General features: G+C 42.0%; 2 protein-coding genes across 2 annotated transcripts in view; both read left to right on the top strand.

Moving 5' to 3' along the window:
- The window catches only part of PTPN12 (protein tyrosine phosphatase non-receptor type 12), a 3,019,581-nt gene that overhangs the window by 2,727,465 nt on the left and 277,291 nt on the right, over window positions 1-14,825 (top strand). The window lies entirely within an intron of this gene.
- RSBN1L (round spermatid basic protein 1 like) overlaps window positions 1-14,825 on the top strand; it is a 1,493,418-nt gene that overhangs the window by 408,557 nt on the left and 1,070,036 nt on the right. The window contains exon 3 of the mRNA XM_044088563.1: window positions 8,504-9,168. Within this exon, the coding sequence (XP_043944498.1) occupies window positions 8,539-9,168 (630 nt within the window). The 5' untranslated portion in view covers window positions 8,504-8,538. The remainder of the gene's footprint in view (window positions 1-8,503; window positions 9,169-14,825) is intronic.

Genomic DNA, 14,825 nt, shown 5'->3' on the forward strand with positions numbered 1-14,825 from the left:
CCCAAGTAGACTTTTCCTCAGGTGGATAGAAAATGTTGGAGGTGTGACGGGCAGGAAAGAAGTGGCTGGTAACATATTTTTTCGGAGTGTAGTGAGCTGGCAGACTTTAGAGATTCCCTGCGGACTGCTGTGTTAGCGATGCTGGGTGAGCAGGTTGAATTGACTGGGGAGATGATTTTTTTTGAGCTATGATACAGAATTGGAATTGCCTAGACATAATAAAGCCTTGCTGAGTCCAATTATGGTAGCTGCCAAAAAAGCAATTACTAGAAAATGGAAATCAAAGTCTAGACCAAACTTTATTAGAAGTAGTGAATATGGTAACAGAGATAAAACAACTGGAATTGGGCTCTTTAGAAAAGGGAAAGAGTAAACTACATAAGAAAAATGGGAATTGTGGGAACAGTATATGCAGAGAAGGAACAAGGTTTAAGAGGCAGGATTTGAATGAGCCATATGATGCTTAAAGGACAAAAGCAGAATTTTGTTATTAAATGCTCAACTTCTCTGTCCCTTTTTCTCCCCATTTACAGCCTCTGCTATGAATAAACGACAATACAGCATTTAAAATATTTTAAATCGACTGTTTCTCAGCACTAAAACAGCACCTTACTGTACTGTGGTGGTTTCACTTTCAAAAAAATTTCATCCTGCCCTGGAAAAGCTTGCTGCAGTCTCCAATTCATTGATGTCATCAATGCCAATGTCTACAGGTAGTTTTCTGGCCAATTCCCTCCCAAAACTGACATCACGACAGTCCAAAACCCTACCCATGCTGTGATTTCACAGCTCCCTGGTCCTTCCCCTACCCATACAGAAAGTAAAAGCTAGAACAAGGAAACGGTACAGTGCAGACCCCATGTGGTCAGACTCTGAAATTGCATATAAAATATTTATTACCCTGTGAATAGTCCCAGGGTGGTGGTAAAAATGTAGGAAACACCAAACCATGAGGAAATAAACATGTGTTTTGAGTCTGTGGGTGCGGTTCTCTGGCAATGACTGGATAGATTATAAGTGATGTATAATGTTTGCAACTAAAGTTGTGTCTGTGTTTGTTTTTCATTTATATAAATGTAAGATTGCTAACTCATACCTGATAATTTAACACATATGTTTACTGCTGGTGGTGGGGGGGACTAGTAGAACTTGAAAGTGCATCTGAATAGTATATTTTGTGTTTAACTGCATGAGTGCAAAGATCCTTAGACCCTTTTCAGTCACATCGCAGGCCAAAAACGGTGACCATCACATATGTACATATAACTGGAACTTGTATATGTGTAAATGAGTTGTATATGCGAGTGTAAAGCAGGCAATTAGAATTATGAAAAACAATCCTCAAAAAGCAAAATTGTTAACATAGGTCAACTAAACAAAGTAACCTTAAGCAAAAGAAGGACATGTCAAAATAAAGGGCAAATAATAACAATAATGTAAAAACATATAAAGGAGTACAGAATGCAGGAACTCCTTTGCAGCAACGAGGCATGTTAAGTGTAGTGATGCATATTAATGTAAATCAGGAGTAACCTTATCAAGCACTGTTTGCTTCTGCTTCATTGACAAGGATAAAACCTTCTGAATGTTTTTGAAGGTAGAGTTTAAGTTGCTTCTGGAATTGTGAAAAATTAAGCCTTGAAGCATAAGGAAGAGTTTTCCAAGTGGCAGGGGTACCCCCCAACAGGATCTTGCCTAATAGCTTCATTGCTGGCACCTTCTCAGCCCATTCATTCTATGGGGACAAGAGATGGATATTCCTGGGCCAGGGTAAAGCCCTTAGACATATTTATTCCTGCCAGAGAAACTCAGCCCATCCATTCTGTTGCGGTGAGCAGTGGGAAGGAGTCATCCAGCTTGCTGGTCCTGCAGTTGGCCTACCCTTCCCCATCGGTGGGTTAATGAGCTCCACAGTTGCTGCCCTCTGAGAAGACCTTGGTTAATAGGTGTAAGTACATCATGGGCTTCATAGGTCCAATTCACCACAGCTAAAACACCTAATGCCTCCTACATGTCACCCAAGTGATGGGCCCGAATTGTCTTACCCTCCAGGATTGCTGGTATTGGTTGCTTAATCCAGGATTTATCAAAGTCTGGACATCTGCATCATTGTCAAAAGCAAGGGCAATTTTAAAAATGAGTTTTAACCAGTTGCTGAATGAAAGAATGGTCTGTTCAGCTATATGCATTATGGTTCCTGATCGAGTGACCCGAAGAATGTGTTGTATGTTTGTAGCAAGGGGGGGGGGGCAGTATAATGGACTCTGGGACTTAACAATTAGGGAGTTTAGAGGGAAAAAGGCCCTACAAATGATAAGAAGGCAATTTGCTTTTTTGATTGCTATACAGTGATCATCATCCTTGCGTAATATATGGATATGTCTTAGAATTTCGTTTTCGATTCTCTGTAAGATGGTGGTGTTGCATAATGAGCTAAATGTGAAAATTGGAAGACCATATTTCAGCCTAGGGAAGGAAGTACATTAAATGTGATTCTGGCCTTAACAGTCAGAGGGTTGGAGAATCTGTATGCCATTTCTAATGGATATTTTATTTTCTGTAATTGCTGTTCAGAATGAGCATGAAAGGAGAGTGTATGCTTGAAAAAAGTACATAGATGTTCTTCGTGTTTCATTTCACTGTTGCATTCATTACATTTGGGTATTCTGCTGGCAGGTTGCCCTCAGTCAGCCTGAATATCAAAGTCTTGGGTCCTTCTTCGGTTGCTGTCTACTCTTCCATGATGTCAGGTCATCAGGGGTATAAAACAGGCAGCCAACGCTATTTTCTTTAGTATTTCTTGCCGCGCGGTGCCCGAAGCAGAAGCAGTTCGCAAGTGCCGGTTGGCCAACTCCTGAAATTTTCAAAATCTACTTTTAGAACCAAAGTCTTTAATTAAAGCTAAGTACCCCGTTGGGGAAACTTTTTCTTGCTCCATACCGATGTCAGTAAAAATTAATAATTACATTACTTGTGGGAAGCAAATACCTCATAAGGATTTTCATTTGTACTGTATTCCTTGCCTAGGCCCAGATCATAACGTGCCTTGCTGTCGGTTTTGTGTTAGATTTAACCAACGCACTATTAAGCGTCTGTATATCTTTGCTTCATAATATTTTGGAAACAGATTTAACTACCCTGAAATGTTGTCAGATAGCAATCCAACTACCGGAGTTCACAAAAAAACACAAAGAAAAGGACAGAGACAGACCGTCGAGTTCCAAAACTGATGCCAAAGCGTCTCCTAAGCCAGTCGCTGGTACTCAGGTGCTTTCGTAGCCCCTGATACCTGCTACTTTTGAGTCGCATGCCTCTACCGAGACCCATGTGGAGTCTGGCACGCTGCGAGATTCTCAAAGTATTGTACCTACTTTCGAGTCGCATGCCTCTACCGGGACCCATGTGGAGTCTGGCACGCTGCAAGATTCTCAAAGTATTGTACCCACGGATGTCTCTCCCTCGGATAGGTCCGGAGCCGCTGAGCAGGCACCAGCTTCTGAGGGTGTCTTCAGGCCTCAGCATTTCTGTATAAAACTGATGCTAGCTTCAAAAACAAAGACAAAAGCAACTTCCAAGGCCAAAAAACTGACACATGAGCCACGTGCTCAGGCCTCTATGCCCAAAAAGCAGATGATCAAAATGGCTGAAGACACAATTACCTTGATCAGGGGTTTCCAACCACGCCACGATAAGAGGCCTAGGCAAGACAGATTATGAATCTTCAGATCAGGTTTTTATTTCTTCTGATTCCTCTTCTGATAAAGAATTTTCTATACCACCCTATGAGGATTCAGATGCAGGGGAATCCATCCCATCTGCATCTCCTCCTGAAGATTATTCTTTTGGAGAAACCTTGCATACTTTGAGGGAACATTTTCATTGGGAGAGTCAAGATTTCTCAAAATCTAAAAAGAGGCTTAGGGAGTTCCTTCTTCTTCAGCATAGGCCTTTGGCCATACCTCTCCTGTATTAGACATTGTTGATGTGTTTTCGGAATCAAGCATGACTCCAGATTCTCTTCCTCTGGCTCCTAGCAAGCCATTCAAATATTACAGGGTTCCTGACTCTCACAAATTTTTATTCAAAAACCCTGCTGCTGACCCTGAAACTATCTCGCAGGGTCCCAAAGGTGTAAAGGCCTCAACAGCTAAGAATCCTACCCCCTCTGATAGAGATTCCAGGGCGCTGGATAGATGGGAAAAGAAGGTTTATACATCTGCAACCTTGGCAATTTGGGCCTTAAACTGCCAGTTTCATATGCTTAAATATCAACAGCATGTTATGGGATTATTGAAACAGAAAATGATGTTGATTTCTGAATGTGTGGAAAATGAAGAATTACAGGAATTATTGCATGCAGCAGAACAGGTTGGAAAGCATACTTTGCAATGTGGTTTTGATTCCTTGGAGGCCTCCTGCAGGGCTGCAGTTACTGGATCTGTGATTAGAAGGCATGTCTGGCTCAAGGAGCAAAATTTGCCTGATCATGTTAAAGCTAAATTGTTGGGTGCACCATTACAGCATGATACTCTGGTAATAAGGCAGAAGAGGTTTTAAACAAAATGGAAGACAAGGCTAAATCTATGCAAACTGTAAAAGACTTCTTACAAGTGCAGCCACCAAGAGTCAGTAGACACTGGCCTACAAAAAATTGGTCCTTTCCTGTGTCCGACAGCTTCACGGGGCAAATCGAGGCGCTCAAAAGGCTCTAGATACCAATCACAGGATTTCTTACAGGTCAAAACAATGGGGTGCCTCTACCTCCAAATCTGGAGGAAATAAAGCACAACCCTACAGTAAACAGTCTCAATGACTTCCTTTTGCCATCACCAAGCACTTATCTTTTGGCAGCCCCCTTAGGGGGAAAACTACCACTTCATGCTCAAAATTGAAAGTTAATAATGCAGGACAAGTGGGTATTAAATATAGTATTCCAGGGATACAGATTTCTTTTCCATACCTTGCCAATTCCAAACGGTTGGCCAGATCTGCCACAAAATCAATGGGCAGAGGCATAGAAACAAGTTACGTCCCTCATGGATATGGGAGCTATTCAGCCAGTATCAGAATAGGAAAAAAGGCAAGGGTTTTACTCAATACTGTTCTTGGTACCCAGAAAAGATGATGCCTGGTGCCCAATACTGGATTTATCGATTTTGAGCACATTCTTGGACATACCAAAATTCAAAATGCTAACTTTGCAGCAACTTTTGCTCATGCTGGGCAAGAACGCTTGGCTAATGTCTGTAGACTTAAGAGGCATACCTGCATATCCCAGTAAGGGAATCGTGCAGAAGATACCTCCGCTTCAAGGCTGGTTTTATGCACTACCAATTCTCTGCACTGTCCTTTGGCTTATCTACTGCGCCCAGGGTCTTTACAAAGTGCCTGGCACCAGTAATTGCATTTTGCAGACAAAGAAGTATACAAATCTATCCTTACTTGGACGACTGTCTCATTCAAGCAGAAAACAAGGAGATTCTTCTTCAACATCTGGCATTTGTGAAAAGGCTTCTAACATGCCTAGGGTACACTATAAACGAAAATAAATCACAACTGGTACCCTCTCAAAAGATTACATTTCTGGGTGCAAGCTTGAATACAACTGCCCAGATGGCTTACCTTACATCAGAGAAACAAAGGCAACTGACTGTTTACTTCAAACAGATGGCAACAAAAACCCAGTTCTCTGCAAGACCAATTCTGCAGGCTTTGGGGTTCATGGCATCCTGCATTCTACTAATTCCATATGCAAGGCTGCATATGAGGAAACTACAGTGGTACCTAAAAAGTTTATGGAGTCAACATTGTCACAGTCTGGAAACAATGATTCCTCTCATTTCCTGCCTACAACAGGAGTTTCTCTGGTGGGCAGAGACATGTCACCAGAACATGGGACGGTCTTTCACTCTACCCCCTGCCAACCAAACCCTAACTACAGACTCATTAGACTATGCTTGGGGGGACCACCTGGTGGGGAGGTGCATTCAGGGCATATGGAGCCCCAAACAAATGCATCTGCATATCAACCAGAAAGAGATGTTAGCTGTTCAGAATGCCCTGACAGCCTTCAAGGACTTACTTCATCCAGGACAACTACTGATAGACGGACAACACCACGGTTATGTGGTACATCAACAAGCAGGGGGGCACACATTCCTACCCCCTTTGCAGACTAGCCATGGCATTGTGGGACACAGCCTTGACTTACCAAGTACATCTTCAAGCTCAATTCCTGCCAGGAAAACAAAATACTCTGGCAGATGACCTAAGCAGAAATCTTGTGGACCCTCACAAGTAGAAACTGGATCCACAAGCCTTCAGCATGATAAAGAAATGGGGGAGCCTGGACATAGATCTGTTTGCATCTCCCCAGAATTATCAACTGGACAAATTCTGCACAAGGACTTATCACAGGCAAGCATGGAAAGTGGATGCCCTAGCCTTCGTTGGAAAAACCTATCAGTCTACGCCTTTCCTCCTCTGCCTCTTCTTCCCAAGATCATGCTAAAGGTCAGACAAGAAAAAACAAAAATGATTCTAATTGCCCCAGACTGGCCTCGCCAGCACTGGTACCCAATCCTAAGGAATATGTCTCGACTCCCCCCTTGGTACTTGCTCAAATACCTCATATACTGTCTCAGCAGAACAATCAAATTCTGCACAATCAGCTCCAAACTCTGAACCTGGCAGCATGGCTGATCAGATGGCCTAGTACTAGTAAATCTTATGCTGATAAATGGAAGAGATTTTGTGCTTGGAACCAAGCACAAGGAACGGACACAGCAAACCCAAATATTCCTCAGATTTTACAATACTTGACTGAGATGCATCAGTAAAAATCCATGCCTCTGCCATCTCGGCTCATTACAACACAGAGCCGCCCATCTTTTCTCATCCTCTGCTAAAACAGTATCTTAGAGGGGCCAAAAATTTAAGGCCTCCCAGAAGATCACCAGTTCCTGCATGGGACCTCAATTTTGTTTTGGAAAAGTTCACCCTGCCTCCATTTGAACCAGCTGCTACTGCAGATATAAAGTTTTTATCCAGGAAAACAGCTTTCCTTCTGGCAATCACTTCAGCAAGAAGGGTTTCAGAACTACAGGCCCTCATGGCTCTGGAGCTTTTTATTATATTTTACCCAGGCAGGGTGTCCCTCAGGACCAATCCTTCCTTTATGCCTAAGGTGGTATCCAGTGTGTCTCTTAACCAAACTGTTCACCTGCCAACCTTTTACCCAAATCTGCAGAACAAGGGGGAACAGATTCTGCATTCCTTGGATGTACACAGACAACTAAGATTCTACTTAAACAGGACCAAATCTCTAAAAAAGTCTGAGCAGCTACTGGTGGCATTTGCTGTGGGATCGAGGGAAAGGCTATTTCAAAGTGGATAAGCCACTGCATTCATTTCTGCTATTTGCATCATGGTAAACCGGTGCCCAAGGGCATTATGTCACATTCCACCAGGGCTGCATCTACCTCAGCAGCTTTTCTCAGAGGAGTGCCAACCAAAGACATTCTAGAAGCTGCTACTTGGAGTTCGGTTCATACTTTTACAAAGCATTATCATTTGCCTCTCTTCTGTAAGTCCAGGGCAGGCTTTGCCACTGTGGTTCTGCAGGAGATTATAGCTGCTCCTAATGCTATTTAGTTCCAGCCTCCCATCCATAGCTTTGGGATTCTACCCAAATGTAATGACTGCAACAGTGAAACATGAAGAACATAGTACAGTTGTGTACACTTAACATAAATGTAGATGTTCGAGTGTATTCACTGTTGCAATCCAGGTTACCCACCCGCCATCCCCCTTTATTCTACAGCTTCACTTTCCTTCACTATATTCTACAGCCTTTGTGGTGTATTTGCTTTTAGATGAAGTTAAAGTTTATGTTGTGACAATTGCATGCATATATAGTTTTATATATGTATATATATATATATATATATCTATATATATGTATATATCTATATCTATCTATCTATATATATATATATATATATATATATGTATATATATATTTGCTCCCCATTTGGGGGGCACCTGACATCTGGGGTAAGAAATACTAAAGAAAATGGCATCGGCTGCCTGTTTTATACTTCTGACGACCTGACGTCATGGAAGAGGAGACAGTAACCGACGCAGGACCCAAGACTTTGATATTCAGGCCGACTGAGGGCAACCTGCCAGCAGATTACCCAAATGTAATGACTGCAACAGTGAATACACTCAAAACATCTACATTTATGGTAAGTGTACACAACTGTACTATATTGCTCTTTTACTGTTGCAACAGATGAACCAATATGATCTGTGGTAATTAGTGAAGTTTTATTATGAAATTGTTTGGTAATACTAAATATCATAAAGTTGGATAGTTGGATTTTTTTGAGTGTTAATTTTCAGTTTACTTTTAAGCCAGTTTAAGAGCAACATCAAGCCATTCTGAAGGGAATACTACAGATGAACTTTTCTCTGATATATTTTTTATTTTATTTTACAGGTGAGAAATTGAAATCAAAACTGCTTGTAGAGGATATGCAAATTAAAAAAGTGAAGAAGAAAAAGAAAAAGAAACATAAAGAGATTGAAAAACGAAAACATCCCAAAATGTACAGCAAAGCTATTCAAACCATCTGCTCAGGACTAGTTTCTGAAATTCATCGTCAGGAAACTAAAGGCAGTATTGGCCAGGATCTTCTTAAAGGTACAGTGTTCTTCCAAGAAGGCACATGTCTGGAGAAGGAAGAGTATCAAAAAGAATGCAAAATTTTTGAAACTGAAAAAGAACTTCCATTTGACTCTTTAAAGGAATCACAAATTCCCAACAAAGAGCAAGGACTGGTCAAGTCAGAATTTAAACACCTTATACATGTAGAACATCAACCCAATGGTGGTGCATCTGTTGTGCATGCTTATAGCACTGAACTTACTCACCTGTCTCCTGTGGAGATGGAGAGGTTTGCCAATGAGTTTGTGAGTTTGTCGTTTAGTGAAAATGAGAACTGTGCTGCTTTACATACAATGGGCATTGTTCATGGGGCAGCAGGATACCTGCCTGATTTCCTGGACTACTTCTCATACAAGTTTCCTAGTTCAACAGTAAAAGTGGAAATTTTGGGAAAGAAAGACATTGAAACAACTTCTATGTCCAATTTTCATGCGCAGGTAAGAAATACTGTATAAAGATTATACCTTTTAGGGTTAGAAAGCATCTGGCCCTTTGGGAGGTGTGTACCTTCTATAGGAAGGAAGGAAACCACTGAGTGTAGACTGTGCATTTTTATAATACTGTGTTAATGCTTGATTCACTTGTTTTAAGTAAGCCTGTTGAAGCGAGCCAAAATGCTTATCTGGTTGCTTACAGTATGCAGCAGTCTGGTGCATTTTCTGAGTTGTTTGGAATGAAGTATTGTACCTAAACCCCTTCCTGTTGTTGATTAAAAATGTGCCAAAATTACTTCAAAGACCATGTGCAAAGAGCTGTACCTGAATGCATCTAATTTGATTGTTATTCCTTGTCCACTTTTCTTTATTTCATTCTTTGCATAGTTTTTATGATGATATAGGAAATAGCAACTCTGGTGCTTTAAAAAAAAAAAATCAAAACTCTGCCCACTCAGATGACATGCTGTGCCCTTGATTAAGCATATGCAGAAAGTAGCACTTGTTGCTCGTCAATGTTGTAACATCACGTCTGGGTCAGAAGAACTGAATTAATAATAGAGGAGATTTCTCTAAAGGATATGAAGTCTGAACAGCAAATGTGTGTCATTGTTTTGAAAATGCAGTCCTCAGCTACTTGCCAGAAAAGAATGAAGTAACATTAGGTACACATCAAAAAAGGAGGCAGTGTCATGGAATTTTGGAGTTCAAGGAATAGCAGAGAGGTATGCGCACACTAACAAGTAAGTGCTCGTAGTACTCAACACAACAGAACAGTACGTTTCACTCCCCTTTTCTTTCCACAGGTAATCACTTACTTCCTCAAAATGATTATTGTTTAAATGGCCATATATTTTTTCAGTAGTGTACCTTGTGGTTATGCACACCCATACAGGCATGCTTTCTCAGTAAATGCAGTAGTAATCAGTCTTCACTTCATCAAGATGACAAGCATGATGACGTAAAGTCAGATTTACTGCAGCAGAAACCACTGATTTTGCAAATTATAGTACAAAAAGAAAAAAAAAATTTTAAAAGTCGAAGAACTGGAGGGAGGAAAGCATGTATGACTTTTATGGCTGTCAATAGTTTCCTTGTATATTTAAAATAATGGCTTGGTGCACGTGTTCTTTAATGGTATGCTCCATATGACACTTCAATAAAACTGATCAAATTTCTAAGCTGGTGACTGAAGATAAGAGCAAAATGAGGTAGAAAAAAACGTCTTAATCCTGTGTACGTGTTGTATACTGTGAAATGTCTAACATAATGTAGTTTAGCTAAAGTATGGGAAATTGATGCTTGACTTAATTGTTCCCTATACAATACAGAGCAACATTTCATGGATGAGATGTTCATCGTGTTTCACTGTTGCAGTCATTACTCTTGGGTTATCCTGCTGGCAGGCTACCCGCAGTTTGCCTGATTTCCAAAGTCCTGGTCTGGCGTCGATTGCTGTCACCTCTTCCCGGACGTCAGTGCACCAGGGGTATAAAAGATGCAGCCGATGCCATTTAATTCAGTCTTTCTTGCCGCGTGTTGCCCAAAGCAAAAGCAGTTTGCAAGTGCCGGTCGGCCGACTCCTGAGATTTTCAAATCCGAATTTCAGAACCGAAGACTTCATTAAAGCCAAGTCCCCCATTGGGGAAACTTTTTCTTGCTCCAGACCAGTGTCAGAAAAAGTTAACAATTGTATTTCTTGTGGGAATCAAATACCTTATAAGGATTTTTGCTGCAGGGCCTTATAGCCACCCCTATTGCCTTATAGATCCAGCCTCCCTACCTCAGCTTTGGGATTCCGCCCAAGTGTAATGACTGCAGCAGTGTAACATGATGAACATAGTATAGTTTTGTACCTACCATAAATGTCGATGTTCAAGTGTAAACACTGCTGCAGTCCAGGTTACCCTCCCTCCTTCCCCTCTTACTTTCTGGTACATACCTAGGTCATCTACCCTTTACTACCTATGGGGAGTATTTCCTGGTAACTAAAAATGGTTGTTTGCTTTTCTTTTGTATATTTTACTAGCAATTTGAATTGCCTACCTATTTGGGGGCACCTGACATCTGGGGCAAGAAAAACTGAAGAAAATGGCGTTGGCTGCATCTTGTATACCCCTGTCGCACTGACGTCAGGGAGGAGGCGACAGCAACCATCGCTGGACCAAGACTTTGGAACTCAGGCCGACTGGGGAACCGCCTGACGGCAGGATAACCCAAGTGTAATGACTGCAGCAGTGTTTACACTCAAACATCTACATTTATGGAAGGTACAAAACTGTACTTTCTGCAGACCATAAAGGAGAAAAACGTCACCCTTTTGGTGAAGCTACAGAAATGAGCAGCTAAGATGGCAAGGGCAACAAAGGGAATGTTGAGTAAAGATATGCTTATGGAGCTCGACTTCCTTTGTGTAATAGGAAGAAATCATGATATGGATATACAAAGCACAGGTGGGGAGGGCTGGTAGGATAAGAAGTATCCATGACCACAGATTTACTGATTTTTTTTTTTTTCTGGGAAAAATATAAGAAAAGACTAGATTTGGACTTATAAAAAAAACACTTTTTTTTTCTGCGAGTTTGGCATATTAAAACAAGAGAATCTTTGATCTCTCTAATCTGTATTTTAGTTTACCTTATTGAATGTTCTGCAGTTAGAACCTGTTTATATTTTTATATAAACATAGATACGTTAGAAAGTCATAACTGAATCTGCTGCACTTACAAACGTAATATTTTCAGATTTCATCTAATTGAAAGAGAGTTTGTTTCATCTGGAAATAGTTTGTTTTATGTGCCGTAAGTCAGTTTTCCTAAGGCATGACTACCACATAAAGAAAATTTATAGTTCTAGTAGTAGAGGGCGCAAGACAGGTGGGGCATTTAATAAAGTTAATTTCCTCTTTTGAGGGTAGGTATGTAAGGGGAAGGGACAGATGTTCATCGTGTTTCACTGTTGCAGTCATTACACTTGGGTTATCCTGCTGGCAGGCTGCCCTCAGTCGGCCTGAATTCCAAAGTCTAGGTCTGGCTTCGGTTGCTGTTGCCTCTTCCCTGACGTCAGTGTGCCAAGGGTATAAAAGATGCAGCCGATGCCATTTTCTTCAGTCTTTATTGCCGCGCGGTGCCCGAAGCAAAAGCAGTTCGCAAGTGCCGGTCGGCCGACTCCTGAGATTTTCAAATCCGAATTTCAGAACCAAAGTCTTCAATAAAGCTAAGTACCCCGTAGGGGAAACTTTTTTCTTGCTCCAGACCGATGTCAGAAAAAGTTAACAATTGTATTTCTTGTGGGAATCAAATACCTCATAAGGATTTTCATTCTTACTGTATTCCTTGCCTAGGCCCTGACCACGACGTTGCTAGCTGTCGATTTTGTGCTAGATTCAACCAACTCACTATTAAGCATCTGTTCGATTTTGCTTTACACTACTTTGGCCGAAGATTTAACTATATATTGCCGTGGGACCAGCCGACAACCGGAGTTTACAAAAAACACAAGTATAAGGATAGGCATCCGAGGTCCAAAACCGATGAGGCCTCTGCTAGGCCAGTTGCCGGTTCTCAGTGAGACGCTTTTGCAGCCCCTAGTGCCCGCTACCTCAGAGCCACAGGCCGCTTCTGACTCCCACGTGGAGCCGACTGGGCCTCTGGATACTCAAGGTATTGGACACTTGGAAATTATTCCCTCAGATGGGTCTGGAACCGAAGAGCAGGCATCGGCTTCTGAGGGTGTTTTCAGACCTACACAACTATATATTAAGCCATCTTCAGCTTCAAAGACTAAAGCAGTTCTAAAGACAAAGAAACAAGTACAGCATTCTCCTACTCAGACTTCCATGCCTAAAAACAGATGCTCAAAATGGCCGAAGACCTAATTACTTTGATCAGGGGCTCCCATCCCCCTCCTGATAAGAGGCCTAGGCAAGAGACGGAGTATGATTCTTTTGATCAGGTTTCTATTTCCTCTGATTCCTCTTCTGAACAGGATTACTCCATGCTTCCCTATGAGGATTCTGATGCTGAAGAATCCATTCCTTCAGCCTCTCCTCCTGAGGATTATTCTTCTGGGCAAGAAAAACTAAAGGGGAGGTACACACTCCTACCTCCTCTGCAGACAAGCAATGACCTTATGGGACACAGCATTGGCTTTTCAAGTTCACCTGCAAGCACAATTCCTGCCAGGAAAAACAAATACTTTGGCAGACGAACTAAGCAGAAACCTCATGGATCCCCACGAGTGGAAACTGGATCCACAAGTCTTCAGCATGATAACAAGGACATGGGGATGCCCAGACATAGATCTATTTGCCTCCCCTCACAACTGCCAATTACAGAGATTTTGCACAAGGATTTATCACAAGCAAGCATGGAAAGTGGACGCCCTATCCTTCAGCTGGAAAAATCTTAACAGTATATGCCTTTCCTCCACTGCCTCTCCTTCCCGGGGTACTCCTAAAGGTCAGACGAGAAGCCAAAAATGATCCTGATTGCACCAGACTGGCCACGCCAGCACGGGTACCCAATCCTAATGAGCTTATCTCAAGGTCCAGCATGGATATTGCCTCAAACTTCTCATTTGCTGACCCAACAAAACAATCAGATCCTTCAAAGCCAACTCAGGACCTTAAATCTGGCAGCATGGCGGATAATGTAGCCATTCAGAACACTCTTTCAAAAGCTGTTATGGATGTTATCTTGGAGGCCCAGTACCAGAAAATCTTATGCAGACAAATGGAAGAGTTTCTGTGCTTGGAACCAGGAACAAGGCATTGACACGTGTGTACCAAATATCCCTCAGCTTTTACAATACCTAACTGAGATGCTGAACAAAGGCCTTTCCTTCTCACCATTTAAGATTCATGCCTCTGCCATTTCAGCCCATTACAATACGGAATCACCTATCTTTTCTCATCCTTTAATAAGGCAGTACCTCAGAGGGGCCAACAACATTAGGCCTCCAAGGAGAGCACCAGTTCCGGCCTGGGACCTCAATTATGTTTTGGAAAAACTCACACTGCCTCCTTTCGAGCCAGCATCAACAGCAGATATAAAATTCTTATCCTGGAAAACAGCTCTGCTCCTAGCAATAACCTCTGCAAGGCGAGTCTCGGAGTTACAAGCACTCATGGCTGTGGAACCTTTCATCATTTTTCATCCAGACAGGGTTTCTCTGAGGACAAACCCTACATTTATGCCTAAGGTGGTGTCCAGTGTGGCCCTCAACCAAACCATTCACTTGCCTACCTTTTATCCAAATCCACAGAACAAGGGTGAGAAAAGTCTGCATTCTTTGGACATACACAGGCAGTTATGCTTCTACTTGGACAGAACTAAGGCTTTCAGAAAGACTGAGCAACTTTTAGTGTCACATGCTGCAGGATCACAAGGAAAGGCTATTTCTAAATGGATAGGCCATTGCATCCGTTTCTGCTATTCTCAACATGGCGAGTCAGTGCCTAAGGACATTAGGCCTCATTCCACCAGAGCAGCAGCCACTTCAGCAGCCTTCCTTAGAGGAGTACCAACCAAAGATATCTTAGAGGCTGCAACCTGGAGTTCAGTGCACACCTTCACAAAACACTACCACTTACCTCTTTACTCTAAGTCCAGAGCAGGCTTTGCCACTGCAGTTCTGCAGGGTCTCATAGCCTCTCCTGT

Source organism: Protopterus annectens, chromosome 11.part0 (assembly GCF_019279795.1).
Source record: "Protopterus annectens isolate FY-2018-M chromosome 11.part0, PAN1.0, whole genome shotgun sequence".
NCBI classification, from domain to species: Eukaryota; Metazoa; Chordata; order Ceratodontiformes; family Protopteridae; genus Protopterus; species Protopterus annectens.